General features: G+C 48.6%; 1 protein-coding gene across 1 annotated transcript in view; it reads right to left on the bottom strand.

Moving 5' to 3' along the window:
- Nucleotides 1-11,104, bottom strand: part of TET1 (tet methylcytosine dioxygenase 1) — a 125,183-nt gene extending 114,079 nt beyond the window's left edge. The window contains 1 exon segment of the mRNA XM_056113373.1: nucleotides 9,227-11,104. Coding sequence (XP_055969348.1) covers nucleotides 9,227-11,104 — 1,878 coding nt within the window.
- Nucleotides 11,105-23,883: the final 12,779 nt, after the last annotated feature.

Here is a 23,883-nt window from a genome sequence, read left to right as displayed (position 1 = left end):
ATTTAAAAAATATTTATACATTTTTAACTACAAGTTGATGTCATTTAAAACATGTTGGCGAAAATAAAGGGTGTTGGGAGAATCCTCCCAGGATGGGAGAAGCAGGCTGAAAGTAGACTATAGACCAAACATGACTGTCACCCATTGCCTCTTTTGCAAACCACAACACCCAATAAGAGAGAGAGAACAAAAGGAAACGCCCTGCCACAGAGGCAGGATGGGATGGGGGGTGGGGGGGGTGGGAGGGATACTGGGACCCGTGGTGGTGGGAAATGGGCACTGGTGGAGGGATGGGTATTTGATCACTGTATAATTGAAACCCAAGCACAAAAATTTGTAAGTCTACAACTGTACCTCATGATGTCTCACTAATAAACATTAAAAATAAAATAAAATAAAGAACATGTTGGCGATATGCTGAGAGAAAAAAATAAAGAAAACAAATTAAAAAAATTAAAGAAAGAAAATAAAGAAAAAACCCTGTTTGACCTCACGTACGTTACTTTTTTTTCCAGTGAAGAAAAACAGCTTTGACTCAAAGAAATTTGGAAAGTGATGTGAGGGAGTGAATGGAATGCGTGTTCAGGAAAGAACAAGGGCTTGTCCGTAGTGTAGAAAGCCTCACCTATTACCCTAATACAGAAAAACGCTGGAAGCAAATATGCCAATAATTTATCCATGGTGGTTGGTAAAGGTGAGGGGACTAAGTGACCTTTACCCTCTATGTCTAAACTTCCCACATTCCACCATTATTCGTGTTACTACCTTTTGTTTTGTTTCAGGGTGACATCTGACTGTGCTCAGGGATCACTCCTGGTGGTGCTTGGGGTCAACCAGCTGGACTGTGCACAAGGCAAGGGCCCTGCTCTTTGTACTTTATCTCTGACCCCAGTTGCTTTTCTGTTTTGTTTTGTTAGGAGCACTTCTCAATGATTACCACTGGGTCTGCATTGAAGAATTATTCTGGACAGTGCTCGGGAGCCATATGGGGTGCTGGGGAATAAACCCACATCTGCAACTCGTGAGACAAATGTTCTAGCCACTGTGCTATTGCTCTGGTCCATGACCCTAGTTACTCTATGAAGAAAAACAAACTCATTACGTAAAAATTAAAATCCCAGAAAATTGTATTTATTATTTTATGTTGGTCTTTTTTGGAGGGAAGGGGCTCACCCAGTGATGCTCAGGGGTTACTCCTAGGCTCTGCACTCAGAAATTCCTTCCGGCTGCGCTTGGGGGACCGTAAGGGATGCTGGGAATGGAAATGTGTAAGTCATATGCAAAGAAGCATCCTACCTGCTGTATTATATGTCTAGCGCCAAATTTAAAAAAAGTTATTTTTATTTATTTACTTATTGGTTACTGTGCTTGGCATATCGAATACGTCACGGGTAGCTTGCCAGGCTCTGCCGTGCGGGCGAGATACTCTCGGTACCTTGCCGGGCTCTCCGAGAGGGGCGGAGGAATCGAATCTGGGCTGACCAGGTCCACCACAGGCAAGGCAAACGCCCTATCTGCTGTGCTATCACTTCAGTTACTGGGCCCGCTCAAGCAAATCGATGAACAGGAGGATGAGGATAGTGACAGTGACAGTGACTTATTTGGTTAGATTTTCAGCCACATCTCCCAGGTGCTCAGGACTTACCCCTAGCTCTGCACTCAAGAATTGATCCTGGTAGTACTCAGGGGACCATATGGGATGCCAGGAATTGAATTCGAGTCAGTATGTGCAAGACAAGTTCCCTACCCACTGTACTATAGCTCTAGCCCTAGAATTTTTTTTAATTTTTTTTTTTGGCTTTTTGGGTCACACCCAGAAATGCACAGGGGTTACTCCTGGCTCTGCACTCAGGAATTACCCCTGGCGGTGCTCAGGGGACCATATGGGATGCTGGGAATCGAACCGGGGTCGGCCACGTGCTAGGCAAACGCCCTACCAGCTGAGCTATCGCTCCACCCCTAGCCCTAGAATTTTAAACCAAAATGTTAAGTAACATATTTTTTCTAATACACTCCTTTCCTCTATCCAAAATAATCTAATCTCCAAAAGTAAAAAACTTCCAACAGCTTATCTTGGTAGGTTTCCTCCTAGAATTATTTTTCTAAATTCCATTTGCAATAAAAATATACACGATTTTGTCTAAAGAGATAATTGAGAGGATAAGGTAAGTTCCTTTCCCTGCCTGTGGCTAACCTGGTCTCAATCCCCAGCACCACCTGGTCCCCTGAGCAGCCAGGAGTGATCCCTAGGTAGACCTGGGAGCAGCCTCTGAATTTCCAGATCACACACATATACACTCTTGATTTCAAGATTGCAAGCATCCTTTCTCTTTGAAAATTATATCAGTAGGAGCTGACAACGCAACTGAGCACAAGATCACTTACTTTTCATGGGATTCAATCTCCAGCACCCGAAAAAAAGAAAAGAAAGGAAAGGAAGGAGAATATGCCACGTATAAATAAATCTCCAAACATTTTGGAGAAACTAGGTGCTAATTTCATACATTAAGTATATATGAGCTGGGGTATGGTGCCGCCAGCAGGTCAATCTATACCTGTGAGGCAAGTGCATCAGCAGCCTGATGGCACCTTCAGACTTCCAGATACCCCAAAATTGCTGCTGTGCCTTTGGCCAGACCCCAAAAACTTGGGGCAAAGTTTACCAAGAAAGTAAACGGCCAAAAGTTAGGTATGTGGGAAACACACCCACAAACCACCTCAGCTCAGCTATATAATTGGTGGCAAAGCCTCTCTGGTTCCTGATCGAACTGCTTAACAGTCATGATCCCAGAGACTCAGAAACAGATCTCGAAACCCACCGGCTTTTGGCAGAAATGTGTCCAGTACCTGCAGTAGGTTACTGGCACTGGGCCACCCCGGGTGGGAATAGGTTTCGTGCCTTGGCCTGTTCCCCCTGGCAGCCCAGTGGCCGCCATCCTCCAGAGGCCACTGGACAGTCAGGTTTGGGCCCGCTGTGATGAGACACGGGGGCCTCGCAGGATGGGGGTGGAGCTGGCCCTTTCCTCCCCACCCCAATGAGACCCCGAGTCGCCACCCATGAACGGCCTCTCTGGTTCCTGATCAAGCTGCTTAACGGCCATGATCCAAGAGACTCAGGAACAAATCTTGGAACCCAGCAGGCTTTGGCAGAAATTTCTCCAGATTTAATTGTTAACAGTTCGGAATTTCAAAATCGCGTGGCCACTACTGCAGCCACGCGACATCATAACCAGATATTCATAACCAGAAACAGAAAACAAATTGTCTACTGTTGCCTTTTCAGCAGATCTGGGGTAAAATCCCAACTAATAATAGTGGGTCTGGTGCCAAAATATTGAATGTGATCAAAGTAGAGAGAGAGTAATGTGGAAATCATCTGCCCCACAGGTAGGGGGAGGGTGTGGGATGGGAGTAGATTGGGGCTTTTGGGGGTGGAGAATGGGCACTGGTAAAGGTACGGGTGTTTCATTGTATGACCGAGTCTTAAACCCGAAAGCTTTGTAACTGCTCTCACGGTGATTCAATAAATAAAATTATAAAAAATGAAAAAAAAAAAGTAAGGTGGAGTTCATGAACAATTCAATCAGCTAATCAGTGGCTGAATAAATAGCAGTACTCCTACATTAAAAAAAAAAGTATATACGGGGATATAGCTGTGTAGCTTGAGAGATAAAGCACTACCACTGTATGTTTGGTCTTGTTTGATTCTGCATACACACACACACACACACACACACACACGCAAAGTGTTAGAGGGAGCGAAAGATAGGGAGAGATGAGTTAAACCAGTTAAAAAGTGCTTGTGGGGAGCCCAGAGCAGGAGCACTGCGGGTCAGCTGTTTGCCTTGTACATAGTTGAGCTGGGTTTGATCTCTGCCACCCCGTATGGTTCCTGAGCTCTCAGGAGTGATCCCTGAGTGCAGAACCAGGAGTAAGTCCTAAGCACCTCTACGTGTGGCCCCCAACTCCCTCAAAACGTACATATACATGGGAGGGCCACAGATAGTTCAAAGATGTAAAACACATATGTTTTGCATGCAGGTGGTCCAGGTTCAATCCCAGCTCTAGGTACTTTCTGAAGCACCACCCAATGTGGCCCCAAAACAAACTACAGTGAAAAGGGCCAGAGAGATACTACAGTTGCCAACAGGAGTCCGAACACCAGCACTACATACGGTTTTTTGAGCCCTGCCAGGAGTGATCCCTCAGCACAGAGCCAGGAGTAAGCCCTGAGCACTGTCAAGTGTGGCCACAAAACTAAATTAAATATAAAACTATAAGTTTTTTAAAAGAGGAGAAAATAGGGGCCTGAGCAATACTACAGCAGAGAAGGTTCTTGCTTTGAACACGGCCACCCAGGTTTGATCCCTGGCATCCCAGATGGTCCCTGGAGTCTGCCAAGAGTGAGTCCTCAGCGCAGAGCCAGGCGTAACCCCCGAGCACTGCCAGTGTGGCCCAAAAAGTAAAAAAAAAAAAAAAAAAAAAAAAAAAAAACGGAGAAAATAACATTTTATAGTTTTCTCATGTTCCAGTTTTTCTGTAATAAACTTGACTTTTTGACTCAAAGTTACTATGGTATCAATTAGAAACCTGGGGCCAGGGATATAGCACAGTGGATAAGGAACTTGCTTTGCATGGGGCTAACCTAGTTTCGATTCCCTGGCATCCTATATGGCACCCTGGGCACTGCCAGGAGTGACCTAAATGAAATAAATCTATGAGGCCATGATAGTGCACTGGGTAGGGCATTTGCCTTGCTTGAAGCTGGATACCCACGCCCCCACCTCATATGATCCCCCAGTCCTATCAGGAGTAAGTCCTGAGCATTTCTGGGTATAGCACAAAAAGAATGTGTATCTGCTTATCCATAAAATACTTGTTTTTAAAAACTAACCCACAAAAAAGCCATAGTGATGCCATGTTAATATGACATAAATCAGACAAAATCAAGATTTCTCTTCATTCCTTTATTGGGTGGTTTCAGAAAGTTAAAAAGCCAGAATTGATCCCTGAACCCATGCTTGCCAAGTAAGCACATGACCAGAGTTACATCCAGCCTCAAGATTTCCTGATTTCTCCTTGTTGCCCAGGACGCAAGGGCCTTCTGCATCGAGCCAAGTGCTTCCTGCTAAACTCCAGCATAGCCCTTCAAGTTCTTTTTTTTAGGTTACATTCATTGCAAACACAACAAGCAGGTCAGTCTCATCTGAAGAATGACCTGAGTGAGTTACCTTAGTCTGATTCATCTGCAGGTGGAATCTTACTGGAATAGTATGATCACGACCATCACGACCATCCTGTTATTCGTCGATTGCCTCAAGCAGGCCCCAGTAACGTCTCCTTCGTCCTAGCCCTGAGATTTTTAAAAAAGTGCCCTATTCAAGGCTCTTTCAGAGTTAGGAGAATGAGACCCTTCATCGTTACTGGTATTTGGCGTATTGGGTACGCCACGGGGAGTTTGCCAGACTCTGCCGCGTGGGCAGGTGACATTCGGCAGCCTGCCAGAATAGTAAGATAGTGATCAAAGACTCCTCCTTACTAACAACTCTGAGCTAAACACATAAGATGCCCCAATGGGGACACTGCGGGGGAAGGAGCCTCCCCAGCCATGCTCAGATTGCCTGGGAGTCACTACCAGAGACACTTGGCCGGGCAAGATGGGAGACACTTGGGTCCAGTGCTGTGGTGACCATGTGGTGCCCAGAATGGGCTTCCAGCCTCTGCAGGCTGGTCCTGCGTTCCTGGATCCCTTTGTGTTTGGACCTCATTGGTCCAAAGACAGGTTACTTTCGTTTGTTTCTGTTTTGTGGGGCCACACTCGGTGATGCTCAGGGGTTACTCCTGGCTTTGCACTCAGGAATCACTCCTGGCAGTGCTTGTGGGAACCAGATGGGGTGCTGAGGCTGGAATCAGGCAGGGTTAGGAAAACGCCCTCTGCCCTGGACTGGCCCTGGCTTCCAGGTTACTTGTTTTTGTTTTTCTCTTTGTTTTTGGATTTTGGAGCCATACCCAATGCTGTGCTCGAGCTCCGCCCAGCTCTATCCTGGAGGACGTGCTGCTTTCAGTCACAAACTCAGGCTGGGCTGTATGCAAGGGCCAAGGGCCAGATTGCCTCTGACCCCAGTGTCTAAGTGAGCACTGTGTCAAAAATGTGCAAGCACTAGACCTAGAGAGCCACCCTCTGAGAACACGTGTGTAAACACAACAGTCAACCCCAGAAGCCACTAACAGCAAACACGAGTGAGCACCGTAACGAGGACCACATGTGTCCAAGCACTGGAACTGAAGAATTGGCCAGTGCAAATAAATGTGCCAGCAGCACAGCCAGGCATGTGACCCCGGGTCATTGCAACAACTGCAAAAACATCAACGGGCAGCGGTGGAGAATCCATTCCAGTAACTTTTGCCCAATACGTTCACTTTGCCAATATAATGATGACGCCTAAGAACAAAATATGGTTTTTCCAGAGAGCTAGTACAAGGTGCTTGCCTTCCATGCTGCTTATCCCAGTTCCATCTGTGGCACCACAAATAGTCCCCTGATACCTATCTATCTCGGTCTCTTCCTCTCCCACTTCCTCTCTCTGTCTCTCTGAATCGCTGAGATTTTGGGTCACATTAGGAGGTGCTCAGGGCTTACTTCTGGTTCTGTGATCAAAGATCATGCCTGGTTGGCTCGGAGGATCATATGGGGTACCAGGTATCAAACCTGAGTTGACCACATGCAAAATAAGTGTCCTATCTGCTATAGTATCCCTCAATCCCTGGTCCCCTGATCTCTGAGCAGAGACAGGACTGAGCTCTGAGCACTACTGGGTGTGCCCCCAAAACCAAAAGAAAAGGGAAGAAAGTAGTGCTTATGCAATCATAACCAGTAGGCAGAAATAAGTACTAGTAATCCCTACACCAACAGTAGAATTTGACAATGCCCACACTTGCCTGCCAGCCACACTTAAGTTTACAGAAAATTTACTTTTAAAGTCATAAGCCTATTTGACTTTTAAATTTATCAGCTTGATCTCTGGTACCCCCTATGGTCCTGAGTCCACCAGGAATAATCCCTGAGTGCAGAGCCAGAAGTCCTGAACACCACTGAGTATGCCTGCCCAAAATAAGTTTGTGTGTTGTGGGGGGGTTATTGGTTGTTGACTGGAGACTCCTTTGATTCCCAACACAACATATGCCCTCTGTGTCACATAAGGAATGATTCCTAAGCACAGAGCCAGGAGTATTCAGCCAGGTTAATCTCCCATCCCCAAATCCATGTATGTAATGTTAGGAACTAGAGAGATAGTTCAACATAATCACACAAATCACAAATCATCCTGTTATTCGTCGATTGCCTCGAGCAGGCCCCAGTGACGTCTCCTTCATCCTAGCCCTGAGATTATATTCAAGGCTCTTTAGGAGAATGAGACCCATCATTGTCACAGGTATTTGGCATATTGGGTACGCCACGGGGAGTTTGCCAGACTCTGCCCTGTGGGCAGGCTACATTCGATAGCCTGCAAGTTTGTCCAAAGTAGGAATGAGATAATAAGATGTCATAATAAGATGTCGCGTGGCCGCAAATGCGGCCGCGCGGTTCCGGGAGCTGGTTTTTATAGTCTCTGAGTCTTGGCCGTTGATGGGATTACAATGCACCAGGGGGCCAGTTGGTGGGTGTGACCCCCGCCTACTGGAATTTGGAGGATCTGGGTGGAGGATGCTCGGCCCAAATCCGAGTAGGCTTGGAGATCTCGGCCCCGGAACCCGCATGACTTTGTCCCTCTGCCAGTACCTTCATGTGTGCGGAAAGTGGTCTCAGCATGGTGGTGGCTGGTCCTGGAGGTCTTTGGCTGCCAGAGCCCTGCTCGGGGCGGAGAGGAAAGCTCAACCCGCTCCCCTCCAAGGGGCCCCGGCGAGGACAGCCAGGCGCGGGGGCAGGAGACTGCACTGTTCTCTTCCAGGAGCTGGTTTTTATAGTTCAACATAATGAGGGTATGAAAAGCATGTGAGGAAGGCCAGGGCCACTCCCTGACACCACATGTTCTAGAAGCATCACCAGGTGTGCCCCTTAACCCCCAAAGAAAGCAAACTGAACTTGAGGGCACTAGAGAACACTCAAGGATTCGATCCTCAGCAAATCATACGATTCCCTGAGCATTACCAGGAGTCATACCTAAGTTATTACTAAGGAGTAACTCCTGAACATCACTGAATGGATGATCCAAAAACCAAAGTTGTAATAATAACAATAATAGACTAAAAAGATAGTATAGGGGTTAAGATATCTTTTTTTTTCTTTTTTGGGTCATGTTCAGCGATGCTCAGGGGTTTCTCCTGGCTCTGCACTCAGGAATCACTTCTGGTGGTGCTCAGGGGACATATGGGATGCTGGGAATCAAACCCGGGTTGGCAGCGTGCAAGGCAAACGCCCTACCCGCTGTGCTATTGCTCCAGTCCAAGGGTTAAGATATCTTGCATCTGGGACCAGAGCGATAACACAGCAGGTAGGGCGTTTGCCTTGCACACGGCCAACCCGGGTTTGATTCCCAGCTTCCCATATGGTCCCCCAAGCACCACCAGAAATGATTCCTGAGTGCAGAGCCAGGAGTAACCCCTGAGCATTGCTGGGTGTGACCCAAAAAAGAATAAATAAATAAATATTTATTTAAAAAAAGATATCTTGCATCTCATCAACCCTGGTTTGAATTCCTGGCACTCCTATGGTCCCCCAACAGTGACAGAGCCAGGAGTAGCCCCTGAGCACAGTTGGGTGTGGCTGAAACACACCCACCCCCACCCCATCCCTCTCTAAACCAACACAAGGCCAGAGACGTAGCACAATAGTAGGGATGCCTGGCATGTATGAAGCCCTGGGTTCATTCCTTCCTGGTACAGCAAAAAAATACAGAGCTACTTAGCTAACTAGCCTAGAGCATCAATGCATAAGACAAACCTTAGGCAGAGCCAGAGTCTTCGAGACAGAAGCTGAAGAGCACATAATCCTTAGGGCCGGGGAAATGGCTCAGAATACCGGCACAGGGGCTCTGTATGTGGGAATCCTGGGTTCTAGCCCCGGCACCAGGTTTCACCCTGACACAGCAGGGAGACACCCGAGTACCAAGCCGGGAGTAGGGTCTGAACACTGCTGGGCGTGGCCCCCGTGCAAATAACACCACAAATTCCACGCGCGCCAATCTACCAAGTCCACCAGCACGGCAGACCCTGAGTGGTCACTCACCTCCAAAGCCCCCGTGAGCGAAGGTTTCTTTTTCAGCTCTTCGCATTTTCTCTTCTTACAGATTCGATGGCTGTTCTTCCTGTTCTGGCAGTAAGTACACTCACCACAGTTGACCTTCAGCTGGCAGGGCTCGCAGACCCCACATCGCTTTCTTTTTTTCTTTTCCAAGGGTGGCCCAGCGGCATAGGAAGGGAAAGCGGCTGTCCTGGCAAGTGACCCTGGTGCGGACCCCACTGTGGTGCTGGAATCAGCCAGGCTCGTCCCAGCAACGAGGGAGCTTCCTCCTTCCGAAGTGCGGGGACCAATCTGGGGAGGCTGAGAGTTCTGGTGGAAACCGTTCTCAGCTTCTATCAGGAACCCTGGAGTATTCGGCGGCAGGAAACTCCCGGGAAGCTGCTGCCCACAGTCTTGATTGCCTGTGGCTCTAACTGGAAGTTCTGACCTGATCTCTGGCCTGGACGAGGGCTCAGGGGTCTGACTGGGGCCCAACGTTAAGACTGGCAGAGCACACTGAACCTCCAGCCCGTACGGAATCACGCTCTGCGGCTCAGGCCATGCTGGGAGGGTTGGAAAGGCAGGAACTGGGTTTAGAGGGGCGGGAAGAAAGTTAGGTGGGGCTGAGGCAATCCCCCCGCCTACATCAAGGATCGGTTGATCTAGGATAGCACCAAAGACCTCTTCTTGGACGGCAATAGCACCGGGGAGCTGAGCAGGGCCTGGGGTCGGACCCAGAGCTGCTCCGGGAACTGTGTCAGCACCAGGAATTGCCCATGGGTGTGGCAGATCACGGAAGGCCTGTTCCGGGACAGGGGTGGAATGTGGAACGTCCTGTTGCCCCGGGGGAGCCTGGAGGATCCCTGGGTGAGCTGGTTCGTCTCCCACGGCTTCCTGCTTTGCACTGTTCAAGAGGAGCGTTATTAATGAGGTAGGATATATTGACCCACCCGCAGACAAACAGTCCTGCAGGTCCAATTCAGGGACCATGTCATTAAAGCTGGAGGTAGGGCAGCAATTCTGTTCACTTTCCATGGGACCCAGGGAAGAGTCAGATAGCTTGAGAGATTCCACCCGGGAGCCTAAATCTTCTAGCTGATTGCTTGGGTTTTCTTGGGAGGTAACCTGGAGGGCTGCTCTTTGGATCCAAGGAGCACACGGGGTGTCCTGGGCGAACATTCTAGAGGCATCACTGACATCAGTCATTATCTCTTTGGAAAACAGTCCTTCGTTGGCCGGCGTCTTCCCCAGTGACTCCGAGAGAACCCCTGCTGCAGGGCCACTGAGGGTGGAGCTCAGGATTCTGGAATCCTCGACCTCCGGGGCCCTTGAGAGGATGGCATCTTGACTCTCACCTTTGCTTAGAGATGCATTTGGAACGAGACTTTGATTCTCTGGCTCGGGAGGAACTGCAGGATCTTGCACTGGGGTGGAATCCTTCTCTGGGTGTTTGACTCCCGAGCCAGAAGGGACCTTAGGTTGCTTTTCTGTGTTCTTTGGAGGTGGGACTTTCTTGGGTCTGACCACGGGGGGCTGGGAGAGCCGTCTGCTGAGCGAGGTGCTGCGAAGAGCCATTGTAAATCCATTGCAGGTTAAGGACTCGGGGTTCTGAAACAGAACCTCGGTCCGATCCAGATTCATTCGCGCTGCTCCAGCTCGAGTCAGCAGGCTTCTACTGGGCACCAGTGGTTTCGTTTCGGTTTTTTTCTTGCCATCTCTTTCATGAATGGACTGCCTCGATTTTCCAGGGGTAACAGTCTTTCCTGAGGCCACATTTTTATGAATGGGCTTGGAGGCCTTCTTCTTCAGTTGGCTGTTTTTCTTTTTGTTGAGGTCTTCCTTCCGGACTGATTTGGAAGACTTGGCCTGGCGGGAGCGAGACATGGCTTTGGAGTAAAAAAAAGTGGAAAGGCCCAAGGTACAGAATCATCGGTCCTCTGGAAAGTCTCACTTTGGAGGAGAAAGTGGGTGCAGCATGGCTGAACTCAGTCACATGAGGTCTTGGTCTGAAATACCAACAAAAATAGTTCACATCAGTCTTTGTCCCTAAATATTCTCACACTGGGAGCCAGATTATAGTACAGTGGGTGGGGCACGTGCCTAGCATGCGGCTAATCTGGGTTTGACTGCAGTCATCCCAGTGTCCCCAGAGCACTGCCAGGAATAATTTCTAAGTACAGAGGCAGAAGTAAGCCCTGAGCATGCACATACACACACACACATACACACATATGCCACCCCCCCCCCACACACACATTCTCACATTTAAAATACACTTTGGGAGCTGGAACGCTAGTACAGCAGGTAGGGCGTTTGCCTTGCACGCAGCCAACCCGGATTCGGTTCCCAGCATCCCATATGGGCCCCTGAGCACCGCCAGGGTTGATTCCTGAGTGCAGAGCCAGGAGTAACCCCTGTGCATAGCCGGATGTGACCCAAAAAGCAAATTAATTATTTAATAAAAAATATATAAAATATATTTTGTGGGGCTGGAGAGATAGCACAGTGGTTAGAGCATTTGCCTTGCAGATGGCCGACCCAGGTTCAATTCCCAGCATCCCATACGGTCCGCCGAGCACCACCAGGAGTAATTCCTGAGTGCAGAACCAGGAGTAACCCCTGTGCATTGCCAGGTGTGACCCCCCAAAATATACATATATGTACATACATATTTGTGTGTGTGTGTGTGTGTGTGTGTGTGTGTGTGTGTGTGTGTGTGTGCTAGCAATTATTATAAGGAACTGAGTTGGACTGTTTACAGCAAGGGGAAAATACAACTGGCACATAATTACTCAAGTATCCCATAAGCACTGGATTCAAAATTAAGCCATTTTTATTTGATTTTATTTGGCGCTGAGACTACTCCCAGCAGTGTCCAGGGGTTACCAGAGACACCCCAGGTGGTGTCAGTTCTTGAGTCCTGGCCTCCTACCGCTTGAGCCACGTTCCCAGCCCCACAATAAAGCTCCCGCAATTACTGTCACAATGTATTTAGTCGAAGACTTTCCTAATTACTTGTGGGATGGGGGATTGAGGGGGCGAACAGAAGCACACCCAGCAGTGCTCAGAAGTTACCACCGGCTCTTGTGTTCAAGAGTCAGTGCTGTTGGCTTCAGAACTGTATGTAGTGGCCAAGGATCAAACCCAAGTCAGCCGCAGGCAAGACGGAGGCCTCAATTCTTAGACTGTCTCTCCAGACCCTTAAGATATTTTTGCTGTTGATTTTATTTTGGGCTGGAGCGATAGCGTAGTGGTAGGGCATTTGCCTTACGCGCAGCCGTCCCGGCCGCGCCGGGTTCGATTCCTCCGCCCCTCTCGGAGAGCCCGGCAAGCTACCGAGAGTATCTCGCCCGCACGGCAGAGCCTGGCAAGCTCCCCGCGACGTATTCGATCTGCCAAACACAGTAACAACAAGTCTCATGATGGAGATGTTACTGGACCCACTCGAGCAACGGGGAGGACAGTGACAGTGATTTTGTTTTGTCATCACACCTGACGGTGCTTTGGGTTTACTCCTGGCTCTGCACTCAGAGATCACTCCTGGCAGGGACTGCGGGACCTGTACACCGGGGTGCCAGAGATCAAACCCAGGTTAGCAGCATGCAAGGCAAGTGCCTGACCTGCACAACTCTCTCTGAACCCTGAAGCATTTTAAAACTAAGCGGAGGTGGGCGGGGTGTGGGGGTGAGGAGGAGATTCTGTTTACATCATTAACTAACATTACTGTAATCACATGTACTTTAAGGCCAATGTCCAACTCTGCATAAATGTGAATATTTTAACATTTATGTCTTATGGTACAGGAGGTAGGTGCTTGCCTTGCCAATGCCGAGCCCCGCACTGCATATGCTCATTCCTGAGCACAGAGAAAGGAAGAGCCTCTGAACAGGGGTGGCTGCTCCCCACCCCTATTATCTCTTCATCTCTTTCCTAGGCATATCAGCAGGCAGGCCGAGTATCATCTCTTTGAAAGTAAACCTGGTCAAGAGGCTGACATACTCAGAAACACTCTCCCACGTCGAGATCAGATCCCACTAATGCCATGTTCCAACGAACAACGCACAGAACTTGAAGCTCATTTCATCTTGAAATCACCCACATCCCAGGTTGCCGAGTGTGATTCCTTCTTTTTACTTCTTCTCGCCAGTAAACCCAGCACTGTCTCGTGAACATGCTGCCTTTTTTATCCTCCTCATTAATCTTTTGGGTTTTTTGACCACACCAGGCTGTGCTTGGGGCTTGATCCTGGCAGAGCTGAGGTTAGCTATGGGCAAGACAAGTGCTTTACCCTCGGTACTAGCTAACTTCATGCTCTCCCTCACTCTTCCTCCACCCTTTTTTTTTAAAATGCCATGCCCAGAGGTGCTCAAAGCTGACTTTTGGCTCTGTGCTCAAGGATCACTCCTGGCAGGGCTTGGGGGGACTGTATGGGGTGCTGGGAACTGATCGCAGGTCAGCAGCACGCAAGGCAAGTGCCCGACCCACTGTACTATTTCTTCAGACCTGCTCTCTCCCCTTTTCATAAAATTTCTTCACTTTGAAAAATAAATAAAAATCACAAAATTTGAATTTTTTACATGGACACAAAAGTAGCCTAAAATAGACTTGTTTCTTTAAGTCCCTATTCTCCCTTGAACAAGTAACTCACTCATTTGCCAGTTTCTTCGCTTGCTCTTTCCACTCCAGAGAAGTCTGTGTTCTCACAAATAGGTTCTTCTCCCTAACTCTTTCTTTTCAATAAAAAATATCTTGCTTAATAAAAAAAAAAAACAGTAGACTAAAATAGATGCGCAGTAACCGTACATCAAGATCATAAATATCAACACAATTGTAAACATGTCATGTTAACTACAACAAAAAGTTTTTTTAAAAAAATCATAAAAGGGGGACCAGAGCGATAGTACAGTGGGTGCTTGGATGCAACTGACCCGGGTTCGATTCATGGCATCCCATATAGTCCCCTGAGGACTGCCAGGAGTAATTCCTGAGTGCAGAGCCAGTAAGTCCCAAAATGAAGAAAAAAAAAATACCATAAAGGGGCTGGAGTGATAGGACAGCAGGTAGGGCACTTGCCTTGCACACAACTGCTCCGGGTTCGATCCCCAGCATCCCACACTGACCCTTGTGCCCCACCAAGGCTAGTTCCTAAGTGCAGAGCCAGAAGTAACCCCAAGCATTGCCAGATATGACCCAACCCCCCCACCAAAAACAATCACGAATAATAAAATATTATTAGACTCATCAAAGATCACAGAGTCAAGAGTATGGCAACAGGAACTGATCAGTGGTGGAAAGCACCAGACTTGCAAAAGTGATGACGTGAGTAGGTCCCTCTTACCACCCACGCACACTGAGGAGTCCTGGGGGGTTCACAGCACCCTCAACAGCCCCTCCCCCGTGACCTGCTGAGCACTGTCAGTACCAAAGGGCAAACACGGCAGCCAGCACAGCCTCCATGAGCATCCAGAATGTTCATCCCGAGCATCACATGTGCCAGAGCCACATCCGTGAGTGTTAGGCCTCCCATCTGGCTCCCTGAGCACCGCCAGGAATAATCCTGAGTGCAGAGCCAGGAGGAACCCTCCCTGAGCTTTGTTGAACATGGTCCCCAAATCAAAAATAAATACACAAAAATAAAGCCTTTTTTCCAAAGTCAGAGAGAGATGCGCCAGTACGGCAGACAGAGTGATTGTCTTGCACACAGCCAATCTGAGTTCAGTTACAACCCTGATTCGATCATATTGGGGGTCTGGAATGAACCCAGGGTTGGCCAAGTGAAAGGCAAAAGTCCCATTCACTACTGCTCCCAGTGGAAGTTTTAAAAAATGTTTTTTTACCCAAAAGGAGAGAGAGAACAAAAGGGAATACCCTGGGGCTGGAGCAATAGCACAGCGGGTAGGGCGCTTGCCTTGCACGCGGCCAACCTGGGTTCGATTCCCAGCATCCTATATGGTCCCCCAAGCACTGCCAGGAGTTAATTCCTGAGTGCATGAGCCAGGAGTAACCCCTGTGCAATGCCGGGTGTGACCCAAAAAGGAAAAAAAAGAGAGAGAATACCCTGCCACAGAGGCAGGGTGGGATGAGGGGAAAGGGGGTGGGAGGGATACTGGGACCAATGGTGGTGGAAAATGGGCACTGGAGGGATGGGTGTTTGATCATTGTATAATTGAAACCCAAGCACAAAAATTTGTTAATCTACAACTATACCTCATGGTGTTTCACTAATAAAAATTTTTTTAAAAATTTTTTTAAAATTTTTTTAAAAAATGTTTTTTTATAGGCTGGAGCAATAGTACAGTGTGGGTAGGGCATTTGCCTTGCATATGGTCACCCCACCCCTATGGTACCCTGAGCCCAGCCAGGAGTGATCCTTGAGCAAAATATGAGCTAGGCATAAGCCCCCGAGTGACTGGCATGGACCAAAGTCATAAATAAATAAATAAACAAACAAACAAACAAAAAATAAATTGCTGTTTGTAACTTCCAAATACAAAAGAGAGGGGCTGGAGAGATAGCACAGCGGGTAGGGTGTTTGCCTTGCACGCGGCTGACCCGGGTTCGATTCCCAGCATCCCATATGGTCCCCTGAGCACCGCCAAGGGTAATTCCTGAGCACAGAGCCAGGAGTAGCCCCTGTGCATCGCCGGGTGTGGCCCAAAAACCAAAAAAAAAAAAAAAAAAAAAGAGAGAGAGAGAGATGATAGGGTCCAGAAAATGGCTCAGCATTTAAAGCACTTGCCTGGCAAGAGTAAAGTCAGAGGTCCACAACCTGGAGTCGTAGGATGCGAACAGCTGTTGAGGGCAGAAAGGTTGTTAGAGATTCCCCCAAAAAAGTGTCCAGAAGGTGGGTCAGTGACTTAAGAAGTGCCATGAGCAAGAGCTTACGAGCTTAAAATCTGGGCTATGTATGTACTGAGACAATCATGACAGTCCCAAGGCCCAGTGCACCACCAAAAAAAAAAAAAAAAGATAGTTATTATCAACCCCCAGTCTGCCTTAAACTTCAAAGCAAGAAGATACAACTAGAAACCTCGATTTTTAATATTTTTTCCCACATGGTAGACCACACGCTCTGATAAAAGATCCCAGACCACCAGAGTGAATTGTGTAGTTATTTTTCTTTGGGGAGTAAAGGGTCTCCCAAATGGTGCAGAGAGCCTGGGCCCATTTCAGTGACTCTCAGCCAACACAGGGAGCAAATCAGTGCATAGTCAGAGGAAATGTGCTGCTGGCCCCAACGTACTGGGGAGCCCCAGGGTGCTGGAGGTCCCCACAGCCACACACAACAGTGCTTGGGGGTCATGTGATGCCAGGGATGGGATCCAGGTCAGGTGTATGACAACAGGCACCCGAACCCCTCAACTAGCACCAATGTCCCTCCAGAGAATTAAGCCTTTAGGAAAGACTTTATAGACCAGAGACAAAACAGGTTGAGCACGGGTTCTACATGCAGTAGACCCAGGCTGATCCCTGGTACCACACGGCATCCTTCCTGAACACTATCAAGTGTGGTCCAGAAAAAAGACTTTCCAAATTAATAAATGATGGGGCTGGAGGACAGGAAGTAAGAAGCCTGGAGCCTGTCCTGCATGTGGCTGACCTAAGCTTGTTCCCTGACACCATATACCATCCCTAGAGCTCCGTCAGGAGTGATCCCTGAGTAGAGTCAGGAGTAAACTTTGAACATAGCTAGATGATGCCCAAAAAAGAAAAAAAAAGACAAATGATAACATTCACTTTAAGAAAAGAACATTTGAGGCTGGAGTGATAGAACAGTGGGGAGGGCGTTTGCCTTGCACTTGGCCGGTCCGGGTTCGAACCCCAGCATCCCATAGGGTCCCCCAAGCAGTGCCAGGAGTAGTTCCTGAGTTCAGAGCCAGGAGTAACCCCTGAGCATCTCTGGGTGTGAACCATAAAGAAAAAGAAAAAAAAAAGATTTCAATAAATTTGTGCAAAATACAAACATCAAACCAGAAAATACATAAAGTCTTGGGCTGGAGTGATAATCTAGTGGATAGGTAACTTGCTTGCACATGGCAGACAGGTGTTTGATCACTGACATCCCATCTGGTCCACCGAACACTGCCAAGCACCACCAGGAGTGATTCCTGAGTAAGAAGTAAGCCCTGAGCATGACAAGTTTTGGCAAACAAACAAATAATTTTTTTTAATTTTTAAAAATACTCTTAAGTCGGGCTGGAGCCATAGCACAGCAGGTAGGGCGTTTGCCTTGCATGCTGCTCATCCAGCTGACCCAGGTTCTATTCCTCTGCCTCTCTCGAAGAGCCCAGCGAGCTACCGAGAGGATCTCGCCCTCACGGCAAAGCCTGGCAAGCTACTCGTGATGGATTAGCCTGCTCAAGCAAATCGATGAACAACGGGAGGACAGTGACAGTGACTCTTAAGTCTTACACCTAAGTATAGTCCTTTTTCCTTTTTCCAAAGGAGGGGAAAATGTTTTGACTTGTACTCTTTTTGGTTGTAAAACTGTAACATAAATTCTTCAAAAACTACATCTTGTTTTACCAACATTTTTTTTTAGAAAACAAAGGACTTTAATTCCAACCTCTGGCAAATTGTCCTTTATGAGGACATTTTCAGACCAAAAACAAACCAAAAAAAAAAAAATCCATTCCATTCTTGAAAAATTCAGTAATATCAGTAATATACATGCTTCATTTCTCATATCAAGATTACAATGCCAAAGAGTTATTCAGGGCATATAATCTAGCTATTGCAATCACCCATGAAAATTAAAATTCACATAGGAGGGAAAGTAATCTGGATATGCCAGAGGGTGTACTGGGATCTGGTTTTGAAAGTAGCGCTAACATTGGTCTGTCTCTTCTCTTGTCTTTTATATTTTTTAATTGAAATGCTTTAGAAATTCAGACTTGTAATTGAGAAACTACTTACCATTCAAGCCTTATTTCCTGAAAAAAGGAAATGGGAAAGGTATGAGCAACACGGATGGGAGACATGTGGCCTCTTTAAATGGTAGCCGCCTTTTTACGAGATCATGAAAGAGGCCAATGACCCCTGAAAACCCCAGCCACACGAGAAATGACGGGGAGCAGCCAGACAGCAGATAATCAGAAACAAAATAAGATCCTAATTGTATCATCCTTGGCTCCACTGATAAAACATAACCTTTCATGATGAACTAAATTGACCCATGGCTGACCTGTGTGGGGAGAACTAGTAAGCTTTTAAAAAAAAATTAATGAAATATTCATTAAAAATTTGATGCTTGTAAAAAAAGAGATAATATAGAAAATAGACATGGCTAAGGAATGCAGTGCAGGATTTGCGTGCGGGACACAGAGTGGTGGGGCTCAGGGGCTGTTCTGGGCTCCGGGCTCCCACGTGACTGCTGGCAGTGTTCAGAGGGTTACTCATGGTGCCGGGGACAGAACCAGGGCTGCCAAATGCAAGGCAAGAGCCATATTCCCATGCACCATCTCTCGGTCGGAGAGCACACTTTGAATGAAAGGGCAGCGCTAGATACCAACTTGAACCACATGATGCCCCCGAGGACCTCTGTGGGGTGCCCCAGTACTGTTCTGGGCGTCCCTGACCCCTGCAAGCTCTGCCAGTCCATTCTATTAATTAGATTCAATTTGAGTATGGGATTACTCTCAGAGATTTTGCTGAATTTTTTTTATTTGGTTTTTGGGGCCACATCTGAGAAATTTTTATGATATCTATGGTATATAGGAATATACAATAGGCATAAAGTCAAACATTTACTGATATTAAATCATAAATACATTTATTTTATTTATTTTAATTTGTTGGAGTGATAGCACAATGGGTAGGGCATTTGCCTTGCACACGGCCGATCCAGGTTTGAATTCTCTGTCTCTCTCGGAGAGCCTGGCAAGCTACTCGTGACGTATTCAATATGCCAAAAACGGTAACAAGTCTCACAATGGAGATGTTAGTGGACCAAATCGATGAGCAATGGGAGGGCAGTGCTACAGGACAGTGCTATTTTAATTTGGGGGCACTTGCCTTGCCTGTGGCCGACTTAGGTTCAATCCATTATAACACAGGGTCCTCCAGCCCAGTCACAAGTGATCTCTGAGTGTAGAACCAAGAGTAAACCCCAAGGGGCCGGAGAGATAGTATAGTGGGTACGGCACCCTCTTACACAGGTTCAACCTCCCTAAGCCTGTCAGGAAAGATTCCTGAGTTCAGAGCCAAGCACCACTAAGTGTGACCACCCCCCCAAAAATAAAGAAAAGCCTGAGCATCACTGGATGTAGCCCAAAGACGAACAATTAAATATATACACCAACCCATGATCTGAAACACAAAGACATCAAAACAACCCAACAGAGAACAGAATGAGAAAGTGCTAAGGAGAGTCCCAGGGGCCAAAGCCAAAGTACTGTGGGCAGGGAGTTTGCCTTATATGTGGCCAACCTAGATCTGATCCCTAGGACCCCTCGTTGGTAAGAACAAGCCAGGGGCCAGAGCCATACATTTTTTTTCATTTTCATTTCATCATCCTGTTATTCGTCAATTGCCTCGAGCAGGCCCCAGTAACATCTCTTTCATCCTAACCCTGAGATTATATTCAAGGCTCTTTAGGAGAATGAGACCCATCATTGTTACTGGTATTTGGCATATTTGGTATGCCACGGGGAGTTTGCCAGACTCTGTCTGCCCTGCGGGCAGGCTACATTCGATAGCCTGCAAGTTTGTCCAAAGTAGGAATGAGATAATAAGATGTCATAAAAGATGTCCTGATAAGATGTCGCGAGGCCGCAAATCAGGGAGCTGGATTTTATAGCCATACATAGTACAGCATTTTCCTTGCCCATGGCTAACCCAGGATCGATCCTGGAACCCCTTGTGATTCTTGGGATACTCTACCAGGGATGATCCCTGAGTTGCAGAGCCAGGCATAAGCCCTGAGCACTGCCAGGTGTGGCCCCCACACGAACATGTTTACCAGAAAGATGGTACTGCAGGAAGGGCACTTGCTTAGCACACAGCCAGCCAACATGAGTTTGATCCCACTAGGTGGTCCACGTGTCCCACCAGGTATGATCCCTGAGCACAGATTCAGGAGTAAGGCCTGAGCACAAACCTCTTCCCCGCAAAAAAAACAAAACAAAACAAAACAAAAAAGCCTAGTACGAATGTGATAACAACATATGATTAACAATATGATAACGAATATGATAACAAGCTTGAGTCTGTTAATTATTTCTAGTTTGGAGATTGAACCCAGTGCCTATGTATGCAAAACAGGCGCTCTACCACTAGCCGAATCTCCTTCCACAATCACATTTAATTTAAACTTTGTCTAAAGAGATAGTAAGGTATTTGCCTTGTATGCAAGCTGCCCCTGGGTTGATCCCTGGAACAGACGGGCCCCTGAGCACAGACTTATCAGTACCTCCTGAATATGGCCCCCAAACAAACAAACAAAATGTAAAATAAATGAACCAGGGGCTGGGAAAGATAGCTGGAACAGCCCAAGTGTATGCTTTGCATGCCAAAGGCCAGGGTTTGTATGTTTGGTTTTTTTTTTTTTGGCTTTTTGGGTCACACCTGGCGATGCACAGGGGTTACTCCTGGCTCTGCACTCAGGAGTTACTCCTGGCGGTGCTCACGGGACCATATGGGATGCTGGGAATCGAACCCGGGTTGGCCACGTGCAAGGCAAACGCCCTACCCACTGTGCTATCTCTCCAGCCCCAAAGGCCAGGGTTTTTATCCCAGGCACAGACAAGAGCAATCCCTAAGCACTGAGCATCACAAAGTGTGCCCCAAATAATAATAATAACTAGCCATGATCATTAATAAGTCAGACCTGAATTCTGGCCTCAGTATGACTTGAATTTACTGTACCTTTTATTTCAGAGAGGCTTTTTGTAATTATATTTAAAAAAAACTTGCCTAGAAAATAAAAAGATCACTTTCAAAGTTGTGTTAATTGTCTAGAAAGAACACTATTAACAATATATTGTCAAAAATCCCCTCCCACTTACATCTCTTTGAAGATGGAGCTCTCCAGGTCCCTGGGCAGGAAGTGATTGAATTGATAAAAACCATCTAGCCCATATGTCAATTTAAAATTATATTGCAATCCTTCCCACTACCAGCAGTAGCCAAAGTGTTATTCTCATTCATAGAGCTAGTTGCAAAGAATCTGACTACCCAGATATTTCATGATCACCCCCTCAGTGCCTTAAATTTTCAAAACGATTGCACTTGACTGAGAAATACAGAATTTAAAAAACAAGTCTTTTTTCAAAATGTACCACCTGGGTCCACATCCTCCACATTCTTAGGCAGAGGAGGTAGGCAAGACTGCTGGCTGTTCCTAGGTAATTCTCTGTTACAGGAAATGAGAGCCCTCACCACGTGCACAGACACTTCAGGAAAACGCACTAGCTAGCCAGCCAACTGAGTTAAAAGCCTCCTTCCATATGTAAAACATCCTTGCTGCCCTGCAGAGAGAAGAAGAGGAGAGAAAAAAAAAAAAAGACCAAGAAGGGTTACAGAAAGCAGTACAAAGATGTTAAAATAGAGATATAAAAAGTTCCATCCAAAACCAAGAGCAGCATAAAACAGGCAGGGAAGAAATGAAAAGAAGCGTTAGGAGAAAACATGTCAAAATCATCATCATAATAATAAAGAGGCAAGACCCATCAGGAGGAAGAAATTTACATTCATCGTGCTGAAGAAAACAGGGATCAAATGCTGAAGATAGCAGATTGGGGTGGGGTGGAAGAAATTGAAGTGTGCACGGTGTGGGGGGTGTGTGTGGAGGGGGGGACAAATTCAGAGCAGAGCGGGGGGAGGGGAGAAAGAATCCAGATAAAGAAGGTTGGAGGAGGAAGAGAGACAAAGGGCAGGGACAGAGGTGACCCAAACCTCAAGCTATCAGTTCTGAAATACCAGAGCTAGTTAAGTCATTAAAGCGGCAAGTGGGGGTCTCCGGGGTAGAGAGCCACTCAGCTTCGCGGACACCCTGCAAGTCCAGCCTGTCTCCACGCCAAAGTTTCATTGAAATCCTAACCGGGCTCTAAAGGCTTGTCAGAGGTTGACAACCGACCTAATTAAGCGGAGGAAAGAGACTTGCAAGGAGAACCCACAAAGTGTGGCAACCCACCCAGGCCACGTGACCCGAGTCTTTGCGCGCCCCAAAACAGTTCCTAATCTGTGCACCCCCCTGGCTAGCTACCTGACCTGCCTCGTTTAATCCCAGTCATAAATTCCTAAAATGCCCCAAATAATTCTGTCCAAACTGGCGATCCTCTGCCAGGCTCTTTTCGGCATTTCTGAGGCCTAAGGCGGAGGCGATGCTTTCATCGATTACGTTGTTAGGAGGGGGGAAGGGGCGCGCACTGGGATCCGACGGAGGGGACAGTCCTTCACGCCCTTCCCGGGGACCGCGCAGGCCACCCCGCCGGCTGGAGGCTTGGCACCTCATCTTCGCCTCCCTCCGGGTCCCAGTCGCTCTTCAAACAAGCTCTTCGAAACCCCGCGGAACTGTGATCGACTCGGCAGCGCTTTCCTTTTTTTTTTTTTTTTTTTTTTTTTTGCTTTTTCTCTTTTTTTTTCCAGCCCGGGAGTGCAAGGAGGGGGCGGGGGTGGGTGGGGTCACCCAAAGGAAGAGGGTTCCTCGGGGAAGGGGACGTGCTGGGGATTGGGGAAGGAAGGACTCCCGCGGTTCGAGCACAGCCAGTGCTCCGGAGGACACATGCATTTTTATTGGGGTCGGAAATGCCCCGTTTGGGTTCTCGGTTCACGTGCCAAAGTTCCCGGGGCGGGCCGGCACCTTCCCGCAGAAATGGGCTGGGGGCTGTCGGCCCCCGGCGCCGCGGGATCCGGAGGTGGGGGTGCGAGGGGAAGGAGGGAGCCGAGAGGAGGGAGGAGGGAGGGATGCGGCGGGGTCCCGCGCCCGCCTCCCGCGCCCGCCCGAGCGCCCCCCACGTGCGCCCCCGGGGTGCCCCGCGGCCTTAAAAGCGATCTTGACACCCCGAACCCGGACCCCCGGTCTCTCCTCTCGCCCCATCTCTGCCTCCACGTCACCCACGTCGGCCGAGGCGTCCCAGGCGCCCCACGCTGCCAAGGTGCCGACCCCCAAAGCCCCCGCCCTGGGTAGGCTGGGGGGCGGGCGCGGGGGGGGACCGGCTCCAAGATGCGGCCCCCCGACGGCCCGATCGCTCACGGGGAGGGAGGCAACTTGTTGGGGGGCTACACCGGGGCGCGGGGCGGCTGAGGTTCCCCGCGCAAACTTGCGCCCACTCGCTCCCACCCCGAGGTGCGCCTGTCGCGGGCTGCAGCGGGGCTGGTCCTCGCGACGCCCCGGCCCTCCCCCGGCCCGGGTTCCAGCGGAGGCCGGGTCCGAGGCGGGGTCCCCCGCTCCCCCCACCCATCGCGCCACCGTCGGGGGAGGTGGGAGCGGGGAGGCCACCGAAGGCCGCGTCCCGGCTGGGGGCATTGTCTGGCACCCGCCACAAAAGCGCCCCGAGGGCCCGGGCCGGGGGGTCGCGGCGGGGAGCCGGCCCGGGAGGACCCCCGGGCTGGGGGTCGCGCCCGGGGCCAGCCGCGCGCTCGAGGCCCCTTCGGCGCGGGTCCCGCATCCCGCCCCCTGCCAGGCGCCGGGGGTCCAGGGCAGCGCGGGGTCCCCCAACACA

The sequence above is a fragment of the Sorex fumeus genome, unplaced genomic scaffold (assembly GCF_029834395.1).
Source record: "Sorex fumeus unplaced genomic scaffold, SorFum_2.1 ptg000020l, whole genome shotgun sequence".
Lineage (NCBI taxonomy): Eukaryota > Metazoa > Chordata > Mammalia > Eulipotyphla > Soricidae > Sorex > Sorex fumeus.
Note: the sequence above shows the minus strand (reverse complement) of the source record. Positions and strands in the feature narration are given on the sequence as shown.